Source organism: Octopus bimaculoides, chromosome 21 (assembly GCF_046866305.1).
Source record: "Octopus bimaculoides isolate indiv1 chromosome 21, ASM4686630v1, whole genome shotgun sequence".
Taxonomy (NCBI): domain Eukaryota; kingdom Metazoa; phylum Mollusca; class Cephalopoda; order Octopoda; family Octopodidae; genus Octopus; species Octopus bimaculoides.
This window is the reverse complement of record NC_142948.1, coordinates 21641596-21659468: the sequence shown is the minus strand read 5'-3', so window position 1 is coordinate 21659468 and position 17873 is coordinate 21641596. Positions and strand designations below refer to the sequence as shown.

At 38.7% G+C, this 17873-nt stretch overlaps 1 protein-coding gene across 3 annotated transcripts in view; it reads right to left on the bottom strand.

Annotated features, from left to right (window-relative positions):
* LOC106870294 (E3 ubiquitin-protein ligase SHPRH) overlaps nucleotides 1-17873 on the bottom strand; it is an 81187-nt gene that overhangs the window by 50335 nt on the left and 12979 nt on the right. For all 3 annotated transcript variants that reach the window (XM_089338922.1, XM_089338920.1, XM_089338921.1), the window contains exons 4-12: nucleotides 15466-15544; nucleotides 14733-14907; nucleotides 13783-13971; nucleotides 11541-11648; nucleotides 9739-9865; nucleotides 5273-5352; nucleotides 4281-4325; nucleotides 3678-3756; nucleotides 1268-1431 (exon numbers count right to left, since the gene is read on the bottom strand). In XM_089338922.1, the coding sequence (XP_089195048.1) occupies nucleotides 1268-1431; nucleotides 3678-3756; nucleotides 4281-4325; nucleotides 5273-5352; nucleotides 9739-9865; nucleotides 11541-11648; nucleotides 13783-13971; nucleotides 14733-14907; nucleotides 15466-15544 (1046 nt within the window). The remainder of the gene's footprint in view (nucleotides 1-1267; nucleotides 1432-3677; nucleotides 3757-4280; nucleotides 4326-5272; nucleotides 5353-9738; nucleotides 9866-11540; nucleotides 11649-13782; nucleotides 13972-14732; nucleotides 14908-15465; nucleotides 15545-17873) is intronic.

The window sequence follows — 17873 nt, the reverse complement described above, 5'->3', positions numbered from 1 at the left end:
ATTTCTTCAGCTAACCAAATATTGTCTTGCAACAATACAATTATTTCAATGCGTTCTTGTATTTCTTCAAAGACCCAACTAAACATACAATGTTCCAAGTATTTTTGTGAATTACAGTCTACATGACCCATGATCAAAGATATAGAGCATTGGTTCTCAACTGGGAACGATATGACCCCTTGCGGTCCATATAAGCAAAATAGTAAATTGGGTTCACAATAGTATTTTAAGGGTTCATGAAAAATTTTGTTCAGATGTATTTATGGCAAGAAACAGCTAGGTTTCTTTCTCTAATGTTTTGTATAATTCAACCTACACAAGTTAATGTGTAAAAAACAAAAACAAGAATTTTGAAAGAAGCAGCTATAAAACTAGTTTATAAACATTGAATAAAATAGTAATGAAAGGGGTCCATAGATAAAAAATGGTTGAGAACCACCAATATAAAGAATGTATCATCATAATGGTACACCTTCTATATTTTTGATCGTCATTTTACGTCCGCTGCCCATGTTGACTGCTTACCCAGGTAGATGAGAGCAATCTCATCTTGCTTGTAATTCATTTTGAGTTGGTTTCTACAGCTGAATACCCTTCTTAAAATCAATCCCTTTACAGGGTGAACTGGGTGCTTTTTTAACTCATGCCACCAGCAGGAGTAGAGAAGTATCATGTCCTCAAAAAGACTAAAGGATTCTCATAACATTATACTGGGTGTGTTTTTTTAGGAACACCAGCTGTAGATAGGTAACAAAGTTCTCATCATAATTAAAAAGACATCACAACCTCACATCCATGAATGATAGTGATGTGTGGTATATTTGATAGTGGTGGGAGTAGTCAATATTCCGAGAGAGAGTGTGTGTATGTGTGTGTAACAAGAACACCTCATCCACTGCTCTTCATCATGTTAAAACTTTTCACAATCTCATCAAATCCCAATTTTGGGATTTGATGAGAAGCAATGTCATGGAAAAAAAATAATGATAATAATAACAACAACAATAATAATAATAAATATTAATAATAACTAATAATAATAAAATACTTCCACAACACTTAATATCTAGGTGCCAAGTCTTATGATTTGAGGAAAGAGATCATGAGAAGCCCTGTGAGACCTTTGACAACAGGTTGTTGTCTGCTCTCACATAATTAACCAGAACAAGTAAGACAGAGAGCTCTGAGAAATAAAATAAAATAAACAACAACAACAACAACAACAAAATAAATAAATAAATAAATAAGCCAAAGAGCAATCCCTTACTTCATTAATAACATGTTTCTTTGCTGTCCGCCACAAAATACTTGCCACAGTTTCATACAATGGTTGCTTGTTCTCATGTAAATATGGAATATAAAGCAACTTGCACCACCATTGTTGTACCCAGTAAGGATCAAGACCAAGAAACAGTAAAAGTCCATGTAAATCTAGAAACAAGAGAAATTATATATCACACCAATCATCACATCATTTTGAGATTTAAGAAAAGACAATGGTTATGAATTTTAATTTTTTTTATTTTTTATATTTGACAAAGATTTCTGTTACTGCTTAATCTTGAGTCATTCAAGACTGATTCAACTTATTTTTTAATTTCTTGCTGCTTTCACTAATTCTCATCACTCTCTGTTGCCACCAAATCCATTATTATGTATTTGAATTGAATTTTTCATTAGCTGATTACATAATCATGGACACCACCCCTATGGGTGCTTTGCAGTTACTCTCTTGACAAAGCTTAGTGATCCTGACCATTGATCTTCTGGGATTCCTCCGCTCAGCATCAATGTAAGAAGCACTGTTGGCTCAGATGAGCTCTTCTGATACCTCTTCACAATCCACCATGCTGCAGTCCCATGACTTCATTGTATCCCTGGCAGGGTGGCTGAATGGGTGCTGTGCTTTGCCAAAGGGCAGCTCATAACAATGCAAGGCACAGTCATCACTCCCTCCATGAGGTATTTTTGAAATACCCACATACCCAAGAGTCAGCTTATGATTAATATTTTTTCTGCTGTGACTATCCTCATCACTGTCGTCATCATCATCATTTAACGTCTGTTTTCTTTGCTGGCATGGGTTGAACAGTTTGACTGAAAACTGGTAAGCTGGGGAGCTGCACCAGATTTCAATCTGATGTGGCATGGTTTCTGCAGCTGAATGCCCTTTCTAATGCCATCCACTCCAAAAGTGTAGTGGGTGCATTTTAGGTGCCACCGGCATGGATGCCATTTATGTAATGCTGGCATCAGCCACAACTATGATCTCACTTGGCTTGATAGGTCTTCTCAAGCACAATATATTGCCAAGGGTCTCGGTCATTTGTCATTGCCTCCATGAGGCCCAAAATTCAAAGGGTGCTTCTAATATGTCACTGACATGGGTGCCAAGTGTGTAACACTGGTATCAGCCATGACTACAATTTCACTTGGCTTGACAGGTCATCATGAGCACAACATATTGCACAACGTTCAAAGAGTGCTTTTTACATGCCACTGGCACGAGTGCCAGTTACATGACACTGGTATCAGCCACGACTGTGATTTCACTTGGCTTGACGAGTCTTCTCAAGCACAGTATACCACCAAAGGTGTTGGTCACTTGTTGTTGCCTCCATGAGCTCCAACATTAAGATCATACTTCATCACCTCATTCCATGTCTTCCTGGTTCTACCTCTACCACAGATTCCCTCCACAGTTAGAGATTGGCACTTCTTCACACAGCTGTCCTTGTCCATACACATTACATGACCATACCAGCACAGTCATATTTCTTGTGCACATCTGATGCCTCTTATGCCCAGATTTTCTCTCAAGATGCTTACGCTCTGTTGTACATGCACAATGACATAGCACATCCAGCGAAGCATACTAGCTTCGTTTCTTTCAAGCTTTCACATGTCCTCGGTAGTCACAGCCCATGCTTCACTGCCATGCAGCATGACAATTCGCACACAAGCATTATACAATCTACCTTTCACTCTGAGGGCAAGGCCCTTTATTACCAACAGAGGTAGGAGCTCTCTGAACTTTGCTCAGCCTATTCTTATTCTAGCAGCTACACTCTCGGAGCATCCACCTCCAATACTGACTTGGTCACCTAGGTAATGAAAGCTATCAACTATTTCTAGTTTTCCCCACTGCATTTGATGGAGTCTATTTTCTGTACATTTTTAGTATTAATTGTATCTGTGCACCTTCCACATACAATAACTATTTTCCCTCATAACCTTCCTCTGATATTGCTGCACCTCTTATGTGTCCATAGCTTACATTGTATACATCTTACAGAGTTTCTACCTATACCTTTTCTACAGATCGAGCAGGGCCATCTACCTGAAGGAATTTGTGATTTGTCTTACTAAGACTTTGGTTTTTGATTCTAGACCTTGCTTGTCTTTTGTAAATTAAGACATTGATATATCTGAAAAAGCCAGCCATCACCTGTGAACAAGTAAGGCTGAAACTGAAAGAAGCTCATTGTGTGTGTGTGTGTGTGTGGGTGTTTACATCCCTGTGACTTAGCAGTTCAGCAAAAGAGACCGATACAATAATTACCAGGTCTTAAAAAAAATAAGTATTGGGGTCAATTCATTCAATAAAAAGACCTTCAAGGCAGTACCCCAGCATGGCCACAGTCTAATGACTGAAAAAAGAAAAGTTTCCAACGTACCATCAATATTTTTCTGTACTGGTGTTCCAGTCACACACCATTTATTGATAGCAGTGAGTCGAGAAGCCATTTCAGCTGTCTTAGAAGAAAACAAAAAAAAGATAATGAGTCAAAATTAAAATGACACAAAAAGACATATGTTAGCCCTTTAACATTTAAACTGGTCATATTCAACCAAAATATTCTACCTGCTTTGTGTTCAAATCGGCAAAATCTGGCACCTCACACCTATCCTACAATGTCATCAGAAGTTTGATTCAAATCAATGTGAATAAATAAGTATCACATTTAACAGAATGATCTGAAAACTAAAGGGTTAAAACAATACTAGCATTAACGAAGAAGAATAGTTAGGGAAGTTATTAACAAATGGTTAAATGGCCCAGAAAGTTCACTTTGTAACCATGTGGTTTCAAATTCAGTCCTACAGCACAGCACTTCTAGTAGCACTTCTACTAGAGTCCCAAGGTCAACCAATGCTTTGTGAATGGACTTGACAGAAAGAAATGGACTGTATTGGGTCCCTATTCCAACCACACAAGAATGGCTACATAAATCATAAAACAATAAAAGAGAAATTCAAGGTAAGTTGAAGAAACTTACTTTAGTAGTGGTACATTCAACCATCTGAGCTTCGTCTAAACATACCTGCAATGGAGAAAGATTTGCACTGTAAACTTATCCTGCCTCTTTATTTTTTGTTTTACTTTGTTTTGTTTTTTGTTGTGTGTGTGTGTGTGTGTGTGTGCACGCATGCACATATGTATGTATGCAAGTATATGTATGTATGCATGTATATTTACAAGACTTGCTTGGTAGGTTTGGGTTAAACAGAAAGTGGAAAGTAATCCTCTTCAGATCTCTATGCTTAAATCCAGTTGGGAGATTAAGAATACAAATAAAATATAGGTGCAGGTGTGGCTGTGTGGTAAGAAGCTTACTTCCCAACCACATGGTTCCAGCTTCAGTCCCACTGCATGGCACCTCAGGCAAGTGTCTTTAACTATAGCTTTGGCCAACCAAAGCCTTGAGAGTGGATTTTGTTGACGGAAACTGAAAGAAACCTGTTATATATATATATATGTATATATATCTATGTGTATATGTCTTTGTGTTTGTCTCCCACCACTGCTTGATAACCAGTGTTGGTGTGTTTACATCCCCGTAACTTAGCAGTTCGGCATTAGCAAACAATAGAATAAGTACTAGACTTGAAAAAATAAGTCCTAGGGTCAATCTGTTCAACTAAAACCCTTCAAGGCAGTGTCCCAGCATAGCTGCAGCCAAATGCCTGAAACAAGTAAAAGATAGAAGATAAAAGATCACTATTTATCTCCGATGAATACAAAATACAGCTTTCCATACAGCTTAAAAGACTACAAACCCTGAGAGAGATAGCTTCATATTATGAAATGAGGGGTTAAAGTATATGAGTGAAGAAGCTAGAACAAATTTCTTGCTGTAGAGGCACTACATGGTTACCACCAATATATAGACATTCTAACAACTACTTCTCACCCTGTGTCAAAGGACAACTCAAGAACAGCTTAGCTAATCATGTCTACAAAGCAACAAAAGAACCAAACACAACTTACCCGCCACCATCTGACAGCAACCATAGGACTGGGAATAGTCATATACCGCTTAGGTTTACGAAATTTCTTTCCTGTTGAAGCTGCAAAGAACCATCAGACACAAAAAACAAATGACAAATCTCATAATAGAAGTATTTTAACAAAACATATAAATGTAGCATTCAGATTATTCTGTCAAATGTAATGCTTATTTATTCCAAACGTTTTGAATTAATCATGCTTTATCTCTTAGCATTGAGATTTTGAAGTTGCGATTGTTTATTTTTAGAATTACAGATCAGGTCAGTTTCACCATATAACAAGTAGAATATTTAGCCCAGATATGGCCAGTTTAAATGCTAAATATTTAGATATTTATATATATATATATATTACATTTCCTCTCTTTCCTTGTTCAACTGAGGTAGCCAAGTATTTTCTCTATAGTAAGAGGACTACCTCTATCCCTCATTCATACTCTAATCTCTCACCAAGCACACAGCCACTTCTCTCAGTTCCACTTCCTCTCTTGACTGAGAAGCCTTTGTCTTACAATCTACTTAATGACCCAGCGGATGTTGGTACCACCTAAAAAGCACCCAGTACATTCTGTAAAGCGGTTGGCATTAGAAAGGACAGCCAGCCAGAGAGATCGAGCTAAAATAGATAATTGGAGCCTTGTGTGGCCCTCCAGCTTGCCGGCTCCTGTCAAACCATCCAACCCATGTCAGCATGTAAAACAGACATTAAATGATGATGACCATGATGTTTATAAATTACATTCAAGAGGCAGCCATCAAGAGTATGACTTGGCAACAGATATATACCATGCTTTCACTAAATGTTTTAGGTGCTTATGTAGTCATGAGCAGATAGACATAATCTCAGTCCTCTTACCCTTTGACCAAGTGGCACATCTAGAATGAGGATAGCTGGAGGAAAGGAGGACTGTAACAGTATCCAGCTGGTAATCATTTTCAGCCAAGTAGACTGGAGCAATGAGAAATGAAGTACCTTGCTCAAGGTCACAACATGCCACCCAATCCTGAAACTAAACCTACAATCTTATGATCATGAGTTGAGCATCTTAACCATTAACCTATGTAAAAGGGTGAAAAAGGGGATTGCACCTAGAAAGTTCCCTTCCAAGGCACAAGTCCAGGCAAGGTAGTTTATGGAAGACCAGCAGTCACCCATGCATGCCAGTCTCCCCTCTCCATGCCACCAATATTATCCAAGGCAAAAGCAAAGGCTGATACAACTTGGCACTAGTACGTCGCAACTCCTTTCTACAGCTGAGTGAACTGGAGCAACATGAAATAAAGTGTCCTGCTTGGTCCAGGAATCAAGGTACACTACCTCATGATTGTGAGCCCAACACTCTAACCACTGAACCATATTCCTTCACCATGTATCTTCACACAAGCTGCATCATATTTCTATAAATATATTTTAATTCTCATTTTGTAGTCAGGTGGGAAGACAGTGCTTATGATGCCTTACAGGGCCTCTAAGATTTGAGGGAGGGACCTGACCCAAATGCTTGGAGCAGAGGGGACTCTGCTAAGGTCACCCAAGGTCAGTATAATCATCACCATTTAACATCCGTATTCCTTATTGTTATGAGTTCAACAGTTTGATAGGATCTAATGGGTGCAAGGATCATGCTCCATTGTCTACACTGGCAAGGTTTCTACAGCTAGATGCCCTTCCTAATTCATGTACAGAATGTACTGAGTGCTTTTTTTTCATACCACCTGTACTAGTGAGGTTTCCATACAGCTTAAAAGACTACAAACCCTGAGAGAGATAGCTTCATATTATGAAATGAGGGGTTAAAGTAAATGAGTGAAGAAGCTAGAACAAATTTCTTGCTGTAGAGGCACTACATGGTTACTCACATGTCAGAAGAGAGATGGATTAGGGTGATCAGAGAAGGGCTGAGGAGAGATGAAAAATAGTGGTGATGTGGTGTCTGTGGGGAGTCTCAAGGTATAAGGTGGTGGTGTTAAACTACATGGAGATGCTGAAGTAAAAGAAAATATAGGCATTTCAGTTAATTATGATTTTATTCAACATATTCTCCTCTCAGATTTACACATTTATTGCTGTGGTCCTTCAGTGTTTCTAAGCCCTGTAAAAAAACTTGAAAGGTTGGGCCTCCAACCAGGCATTTCGTGGTACCCTTAAAGCTAGGAACTTTTCAGCACTGCCTCATAGTTCCAAGGTATTTCTATAAATCAGATTGTATTTCAATATATCGTATTTGTATGTTATGGTGCCATGACAAAATGTGCCCAGTATGCTCTGTAAAGTGGCTGACATAAGAAATGTCAGGGAAACCAAGACAAAAATCAAAACACACAAGGGAGATGCACTCCTCCACTAAGTTTAAGAAGGCTGTAACTCCAAATAACAACTGACCCTACCAGACATGATGGCTCTTCAGTTCAGAGCAGCATGGAAAGCATACATAAAATGGTGATGATGGTGATGACAATGACGATGATCATCATGATGATTCAATAGTGAACCTCTCTCTCTCTCTCTCTCTCTCTCTCTCTCTCTCTATTTTTATTAAGACTCTAAATTAGATGAATAGTATTCAAAATTAAAAGACAGAGAGGAATTCAAAATTGGGTGCCGTGCTATATGCTGATGACCTTGCTCTTATTGCAGAATCTTCAGCAGAATTGGAGAAGAAATTCCAGGTATGGAAACAAAACCTGGAATCACAGGGCCTTAAAGTTAACCTAGCAAAGACCAAAGTTGTTAATAAAAAATGAAACTCTCTTTCCATCAGGTAAAAATGGCTCTGCTCAATATGTAGGAAAGGAGTGGGAAGTAATTCCATTCACTGCACCCAGTGTAAACTATGGACACATAAGTGCGGTGGAATCACAGGTAGATTAACAGATAAAGTCATCTTTGTATGTGGCAGATGTGCAGGAACAATAAGCACTAAGAGTACACGGGACTTAGATTCTCTCAAATGTCCAGGAAGCTCTCTTGAGGTTGTAGATAGTTTCTGTTACCTAGGTGACCAAATTAGCAATGGTGGAAGAGGATCTGAAAGTATTGTTTCTAGAATAAGAATTGGGTCAAGGAAGTTCAGAGAGCTATTACTTCTGTTAGACTATATGATGCTCGTGTGTGAACGACTTTAATCCATGGTAGTGAGACATGGGCTCTGAATACAGAAGATATGCATGGACTGGTGAGAAATGAAAGTAGTATGCTCTGTTGGATATGCAACATCAGTATGGATGTACAGCAAAGAGCAAATATATTGAGAGAAAAGTTGGGCAAAAGAGGAATCAAATGTAGTATGCAAGAGAGAAGACTACAATGGTTTGGACATGTGATGTGTATGAATGAGGACAGCTGCATAAAGAAGTGCTACTCACTGAAAGTAGATGGTGCCCATGGAAGAGGGAGACCCAGGAAGACATGGGATGAAGTGGTAAGGACTGATCTCAGGATGTTGGGTCTCATGGAGGAAATGACAACGGACCGAGATGTCTGGTGATATGAAGTTCTTGAGAAGACCCACCCACATCAACCAAACTGAGTTCTAGAAGCACTGTGTGTCCCACCCACACTTAACAAGAAAATTTCTCACACACTCTACCACAACAAACTAAACTACATTTCTCTTCCTTACATTTCCATTTTATGCACTAGGCTTACTCCCACTCCCCAATCCTGTCCTCTTGATCCTGTGCCACTGTATAATTGCTCTATGCTAGCTTCCGACCTGTGTGTTCAACCCACGCCCTGTCTCACTGTATCATTACGTATGGCCGGCACTTTGCCACCATCTCTATCCTTTTGTCTCCCTCCCTCTCTCTCTCTCTCCTTCTCCTGCACTTCCCTCAGGTTGGTTAACCATGTATTTCATTTGCGGCAGCACACCTGTTTCTGTCTTCATTCCTGATCTCTCTATCTCTCTCTCTCGATCTCTCTCTCTTGATCTCTCTCTTTCTCTCCAGACAGATAATCTAGTACCACCTCTACAGCAAAACACCTGTTTCTGTCACTCTGCCTCACTATAACCTTTCATCATCCGACACAAGATCAACTCCTCCAATGCCCCCTCCCCTCTCCAAAGCTGTTTTTTTTTTCTCTTGCAAGTACTTGATGACCCTGTCAGTGCAGGTGCAACTTAAAAGCACCCAGTCCACACTGTAAAGTGGTTGGCCTTTGGAAGGACATCCACCTGTAAAAACCTTGCCAAAACTGACTTTGCCTGTGTTTGTGCCATATCAAAAGTACTAAGTCCACTCTCGTGAGTGGTTGGTGTTAGGAAGAGCATCCAGCAGTAAAAATTCTGCCAAAACAGTTACAGAAGTCTGGTGCAGGTTTGTGCCTGTCGGGCTCTTTTCAAACCATCCCACCCATGCCAGCATGGAAGGCATTAACCAATGATGATGAACGATGATGAGTCCTTGAAGAGGTGACATAAATGAAAACAAAAGGCAGCTTACATATCATGTGAGGTAAATCTACATAGTTTAGTTCTTTGCATAAAGTTTCATATGTGGTGACTACAATATCATAGGAGGCCAGTTTATATGGGGATATATAACGTTGTCGCCCAACTCCTTCGTATACCTGCAAAGGAAGACAGAATAAAATATAAATCTAGGATAGGTACATTAAAACAAAGAAGGATACCTCACAAACACTTTTTGGTGTGGAAAGGAGGGAAGGTTACAAGTATTTCTTTCAACATTCTCACAATTCTGCAAATCTATCACCCTTGAAATATAATAATAATAATTTTTTCTACTGAAGGCACTAGGCCTTGAAATTTTGGCGGAGGGGACTAGTCGATTATGTCGACCCCTGTGTTCAACTGGTACTTATTTTTTAGACCCCAAAAGGATGAAAGGCAAAGTCGACCTCAGCAGAATTTGAACTCAAAACATCAAGTTGGATGAAATACTGTTAAGCATTTCACCCGGTATGCTAATGATTCTGCCAGCTCATCGTCTTGGTTTCAAACTTTGGCACAAGGCCAGCAACCTCAGGGGAGAGGGTAAATTGATTACATTGGCCCTAATATTCAACTGGTATTCACCTTATCAACCCTGAAAGGATGAAAAGCGAAGTCAATCTCAGCAGAATTTGAACTCAGAACATCAAGACAGACAAAATGTTGCTAACCACATTGCTAGGTGCACCAGCTTACTGCCATAATAATAATAATAACAATCCTTTCTACTATAGGCACAAGGCCTGAAATTTGGGGGTAGAGGGGTAAGTCGATTACATTGACCTCAGGGAAAAACTGGTGCTTATTCTATCAACTCCGAAAGAATGAAAGGCAAAGCCAACCTCGGTGGAATTTGAACTCAGAATGTCAAGGTAGACAAAATGCCACTAAGCATTTTGCCTGGCGTGCTAACGATTCTGCCAGCTCACCACTTTATTATTATTATTATTATCATTATTATTATTATTATTATTATTATTATTATTATCATTATTATTGATGATGATGATGATGATGATGATGATTTGGGCACAAGGCTAGTAATTTAAGGGGAAAGAGCAACTCAATATCAATGACTCCAGTGCTCAACTGGTATTTATTTTATATGCTTAGTGACATTTTGCCTGAAATTTAGGTGGAGATGGGGATAGTCGATTACATCGAACCCTACCCAGTGCTCAACTACTATTCATTTTATCAACCCTGACAGGATGAAAAGCACAGTTGACCTTGGTGGCATTTGAACTCAGAATGTAAAGATAGATGAAATACCACTAAGCATTTGTTCCAGCATGCTAATGGTTCTGCCAGCTCACCACCACCACTACAGCAGCAGCAACAGCAACAACAACAACAACAACAACACATTATTTATATTATTTACAATTGACAGATATTTATACTCATCTTGTTTGTTGTTAACACGTTTCGGCTGATATACCCTCCAGCCTTCAGATTTATAAGCCCTAAAATTCACGCCATAATTGCCCACAGGCATATGGCGTAGTGGTTAAGAGTGCGAGCTACTAACCCCAAGATTCCGACCTGAATAATAATAATATTAATAACAACATTGAAAAATACCTTAGGAATGAGAAACCATGTTCGAAATTTCCTCAAGACACCTGATGAAGGCTGGAGGGTATATCAGCTGAAAGATTGTGTTAACAACAAACAAGATGAGGACAAATATCCGTCAAATGTAAATAATGTACATAATTCCTCATCTCTTAAATAATGTGATAGTAGTAGTAATAATAAAAAAAAAATATCTATAATATAGAAACATACAAAAACTTTGAAAGTGTTCTCCTTGACATGTTTCTTGATTTCTTCCAGCCACTGATACCTGATAGACAGTGGGACAACAATAAGAGTAGCACCAGAAGGAACTGGCTCCTGAAAGAAATAGAAAAAAGAAATAAAAATAGTGATAGTGTTCAGAAGAACAGAAGTGGAAGGATGAGGGGGTGACATCACTTATAACAGACAAATGAAAGCATGAATCAGTGATTGGAGATGGTTAGTGGGGGGGGGGAGGAATGCTTTATTTATCAATGGAATAGCTTTTTGAGAGACATAACCCAGGATGTGTATATAAGTATTACAACAGCAGCACTGTCTTATATGTGCAGATATGAGTTTTACACTAAGACTGTCTTCTCTCTCTCTCTCTGTCTGTCTGTCTGTCTCTCTCTCTCTCTGTAAATGGAAATACAGTACTGCTTCATGCATATGCATGTGTTGTGTTACAGTAGCATATTTAAAAAATATTTTAAAGTAAAAATGACTTTAAAAATACGGCAAATATTTTGTAAAAGATTTGTGAAATATTTTTCCAAAGGTTTTATTCAAGTGCATTCAATGTATCTCATCTCCAAAGATTCGGCTGCTATTTCTAGCATGCTCTGCTACCACCTAACAGCTTTTTGTGATAAAGGACACAAAATAGCTGTTACATGGAAGCAGGACATACAAGAAATAGCAGTCAAATCTTTCCTTTTTGGGGGAAAGAAGCCGTTTACATGTGATTTCGATGTCACATTCATTGAAAGCATGTGAAATAACCTTTAAAAGAAAAAAAAACTCACAAAACTCCGTTGGTGGAAAACTAAGTTTCCCAGGAAAATCCAAGTTCCCCACAACCCTTTCTCCCTTTCTTTTCTGGAAGAAAGTGGCTTACGGTGGGCTTGGAGGTGAAATACATTGAATGCACTTGAAAAAAACCTGTGGAAAAAATTATTTCACACCAAAGCATGAACGGGTCCTTTACGAAATATTTACCAAAGATTGGGACAGGCATGCAAATAGAAGGATCCCCCAAAATGTTCAACACCATTTCCTGCATATCTGGATTTAAATCAGAGTGACCTGCTTCTAAAGACATACTTTAACAAAAGCTGAGTGGTGCTTCGTTCCCAGTGGTCTTCCAACACACCAGACACCAACCCAGAATTTCTGAGGGCCTGTATCTTTGCTAGATAGTCATTAAACCTACACTAGGTTCATCCATCCTTTTGACAGGTCTTGTTTTTAGTCCACACCAGGCAAGCCTAGTGGGGGCCTCAGTTTAGTCTCCAACAACCTGACCATGGAACAGATGGTACTGGATTTCATGTTACAAGTAACGCTCATGAGAGACCTGACAAGTGACAAGATACGAACAGAAGGACAGACGGATGAACAAACTAACGTATGTATGTACATACATATATATACATATACTTTGTGCTTTTCAGTTTCTATCTACCAAAATCACTCACAAGGCATTAGCCAACACAAGGTTATGGGACTGAATCTCAAACCACATGATTGCAATGCAAATTCCTAACAACTCGGCCATGGAAACACTGCCTCAAAGACAGAAACCACGATGAGTAGAGGGCTGTTATTGGGCCCCACAAGACTAACCCTTGTTTCAGCCAGGAAAATGGTTATAAAACATTCAATGATTTATTGACAGTGTTATGTGTGTGTGTGTGTGTGTGTGTGTGTGGTTCGTTATGAGAGATTGTCAGAGATTGCAAGCCTTTGAGGGTCTTCTTGGTTGTTTGTTGTTTGTGTTCATGACTAAGTAGGGTTGATACAAGATTGTTTCCTTGATATATGATATGTATAAATGCAGGCGTTGCTTCCTAACCCCATAGTTCCAAGTTCAGTCCCATTGCATGGCACCTTCGGCAACTGTCTTCTATTATAGCCTCAGACTGACCAAAGCCTTATGAGTGGATTTGGTAGACAGAAACTGGAAGAAGCCTGTCGTGTGTGTGTGTGTGTGTGTGTGTGTTTGTGTCTATGTTTGTCCCCCACTACCACCTGACAACTGGTGTTGGTGAGTTTACATCCCTGTAGCTTAGCAGTTTAATAAAAGAGACTGATAGAATAAGTACCAGGCTTAACAAAAAAAAATTAATTACTGGGGTTGATTCATTCAACTAGAAATTCTTCAAGGCAGTGCTCAAGTATGGTCTCAATCTATATAAAATAAAACATATAAATATGTCATTCAATAAAATATGAAAATCTCACTTACTGAAGCTACTTGACAGTGTGGACAGAGAAAAGGTTGGTCATTGATGTATTCTTCATGATCAATACATTCTCCATGTAACCATATTTTGCACATAACACACTGGATCTCATATTCAAAATCGGTTGAATAAGACTTTCCACAAATGCACTGGAATGTTCGATTCAGTTCTCTTCCATCAGTATCTGACTCCTTTAACATTGAAAAATAGAGATTAATTTCACAGAATCATAATTATGAAAATCATCATTTAACATTTGTTCTCCATGCTGGCATAAGTTGGATAGTTCAACAGGAGTTGGTGAGGCAGACGACTGCATCAAACTCCAATGTCTGCTTTGGCAGGGTTTCTACAACTGAAAGCCTTTTCTAATGTCAATCACTTTACAGAGTGTACAGAGTGTTTTTTACATGGCACCAGCACCACTGAGGTCACCAACCATGAGGTGGCTTTTAAAAATTCATACCAGTACTATTTAAAAATCTGCTACATGATTTATAAAATATTAAGATATTAATCAATAAGGAAACATTACTATGAATTCAATGAACTCGCATTATATTACTGGTACTTATGTTTTTTAAAACCCTAGGAGGATGAAGACTAAATTGACTTTGACAGGATTTGAACACAGAATGTGAAGTGTGCATATGTATGTACAAATCCATATCTCTACACATGTATGTATGGAAGTGCATATGCATACATGTATATATGTATGCATGCATGTTCACTCAGGCCACCCTTAACAGAACAGACCTATAATGAAAGATGGCTATATTGCTAATACTACACCAACCAAGACAGTAAGATATGATTGAAAGAGTGAGGAATCGGTTGCTATTTCTAGTAAATCCAAACAATGAAATAAAGGCTATTTTCATTAGTATAGGAAATATTGTACTTTTAAACAAACAGACATACAAAGTGCAGTAGTCAAAACAAGAATTACCTGAACATTATTCTGTTTAACTTCATAGAAATCAGGGAAAGGTGTGAGTAGTTCATTTGGACATGGATGAAGAAGTAAACATGAGAGAACCTCCACTGTTTTACCTAAACCCATTTCATCAGCCAGAATTCCACCAGAAGGAGCGATACTGGTAACTGGTCTCTTCTCAACCAATCTAAAATAAGACATATCACCATTATCATTTTGATGTTGACTTTTCCATGCTTGCATTGGTCAAACAACGAGATGAGACTTTATTAAGGCAGAAACATTTATGGTCAGATGCCCCTTCCTGATGCCAGCCCTCACCTATTTTCAAACAAGGTGATAACCCCCTCCAATCTATCAGACAACAAACAGCTTAAACATGCTTTTGTAGAGGACTGTAAACAAATGACATTGCTTCTATGACGATGATTTGGTCTACAATCAGTAAACACATGTGAAGATAAGGGGACCATATACTCAGTTACGCACACACAAACATACACTCCCACATACATACACGTGTGTGTGTGTGTGTGTGTGTGTGTGTGTGCATGCACAAGTGTATACACATATACTAGGATTCCATAGTTTCCATTCACAAATCACCAATCGACCAAACAGATACTTGCCCCACATGTCACTCAGTGGAATTGAACCCTCAATCACACGCTTGTGTAGTAAACTCCACATGGCTATGGCTATGTGTACTTTAGTTCCAAAATAAAGGCAACCCTAAAATACTTACAAACCTCCATACTTGTTGTAATAAAGGGTTCTTCCATCTAACGTCTGGAAGTCAGTGAAGAGAGGATGCAACTTATTGGCTGAAAGAGAAAAAGATAGTTCTTTTTTTCATAAATAATACTTATGGAAGACAATGTATGTGTGTGTGTGTGAGAGAGAGAGAGAGAGAGAGAGAGAGAGAGAGAGAGAGAGAGAGAGAGAGAGAGAGAGAATCATCATCATCATCATCATTTAACATCTGTTTTCTGTGCTGACATGGGTTGAATAGTTTGACAAAAGCAGGCAAGTTTTTTTAGTCTGTTTTGGTATAGTTTCTATGGCTGGATGCCCTTCCTAATTGCCAACCACTTTACAGTGTGTACTGGGTGCTTATTTTCATGGCATCACCACTGGTGGGATAACTAAGTAACTTGCAAGACAAAACAAAGAGTCCCCTTGAACATATACATATATGCGCCTGACTGGCCTTTGTGCCGGTGGCACATAAAAGCACCCACTACACTCTCAGAGTGGTTGGCGTTAGGAAGGGCATCCAGCTGTAGAAACTCTGCCAAATCAGATTGGAGCCTGGTGTAGCTATCTGGTACACCAGTTCTCAGTCAAATCGTCCAACCCATGCTAGCATGGAAAGCGGACATTAAACGATGATGATGATGATGATGATGAAGAGATGAAACACAAAGGTAACCATAATGGGGTTTGAATTTGGAATGTTGCAGAGAACCTGAACAAACACCACAAAGCATTTCTTCTATCTGACACTCTAACAACTCTGTTAATCTGCTGCATCAATTCATAGTTGGAAAGGATATTATTCAGGAAGGGCCTCGTCCAGAAAACACTAAGATTCAGTAAGAGAGGGTACCATCCAGTTGTCAAAACAACTTTTCCAAGAATGGCGTTAGGAAGGGCATCCAGCTGTAGAAACTCTGCCAAATCAGATTGGAGCCTGGTGTAGTTATCCGGTTCGCCAGTCCTCAGTCAAATCGTCCAACCCATGCTAGCATGGAAAGCAGACGTTAAATGATGATGATGATGAAGAAATAATTTGGCCTGTGATATCATGAAATATATTGATATATTGGGTCCGAGTCATAAATAATTTCCGTTTTTTGAAAGTAAATTGTAACGACGCATTTCAAACTTCAGCTGTTCAAAATTGAAATGGAAACTACCATTTTTAAAAGAGCCTCATCTGTCATTCATATTTAAGCAGTGAAAGCATGCACATCATATTTTAATATTAAATTTCACTCCCCTAAAATGAATGAACTGAAAGTGCATATTTGATACATGATGTTGCAGGAGTTTAAGAATGGAAAAAATGCCATGGAAACATCTAAGAAAATATACAGTGATCATAGCTAAGGTGTCATTACTAACCAGCAAGTGCAAAATTGGTTTCAAAGCTTTGTTCTGGAGATTTGTCATCGAGAAATCAACTCAAACCAGGACGCTCATCAAACTTCAATCAAGATGCTTTCTGAGAATTAGTGGAATTCAATCCTCATAAAAGTACTCAGGAGTTGGTAACTGACTTCAACATATCCTAATCCAGGGGTTTTCAAACTGTGGTCCGCGGACCACAGGGGGTCCGCAAGGACAAGACAGGGGGTCCGTAGACAGCAAATACTTTTTATGGGCAATTTGATTTTATATATGTTTTTTATCGAAATCTTTTAATTGACAATAAACCTATTTGTTAAATACTGTTAAATAAATAAATGCAAAAATATATGTTATTTTAAGCAAATATTTATGTATAAATTTCATAAGCGTTTATAAGGGGGTCCCTAAGGTAAAGCCTGAAATATAAAGGGGTCCGCAAGTCAAAAAGTTTGAAAACCCCTGTCCTAATCCATCATCTGCTGCCACTCGTAAAAGATAGGAAAAACCAGCAAACTGGGTGTTTGGGTTCTCCATATGCCTATTGAGAAGAATAGGGAGGATTGCATGTCCATAATGACAAGTCTTCTTTCAGGGCAGAGAAATATCCTGTTTCTCAATAATATCATTACAGCTGATGAAAAATGGGTCTTTTATGACAATGTTCAATGCAAAAGGCTGTGGATTGTCAAGGATAAATCTTCACAGCCTACCTCAAAGGCTAAGTTCTATGGAAGGAAGGTTATGTTGTATGGTCGGATCACTGCAGTATTATTCATTTTGAGTTTTTAAACTGCAATCGAACACTAAATTCTGACTTATACTCTCAACAGTTGCAATGTGTGCATGAAAATCTTTTAAGAAAACATCCTGCTCTCGTAAATAGGAGAAATGTTGTGCTTTTCCATGATAATGTAAGACCACCACCATTCAGCAAGAGTTACACAGGATAAAATATTGGATTTGGGCTGGTCTGTTCTACCCTATCCACCATATTCACCAGGATCTTGCACCAACTGATTT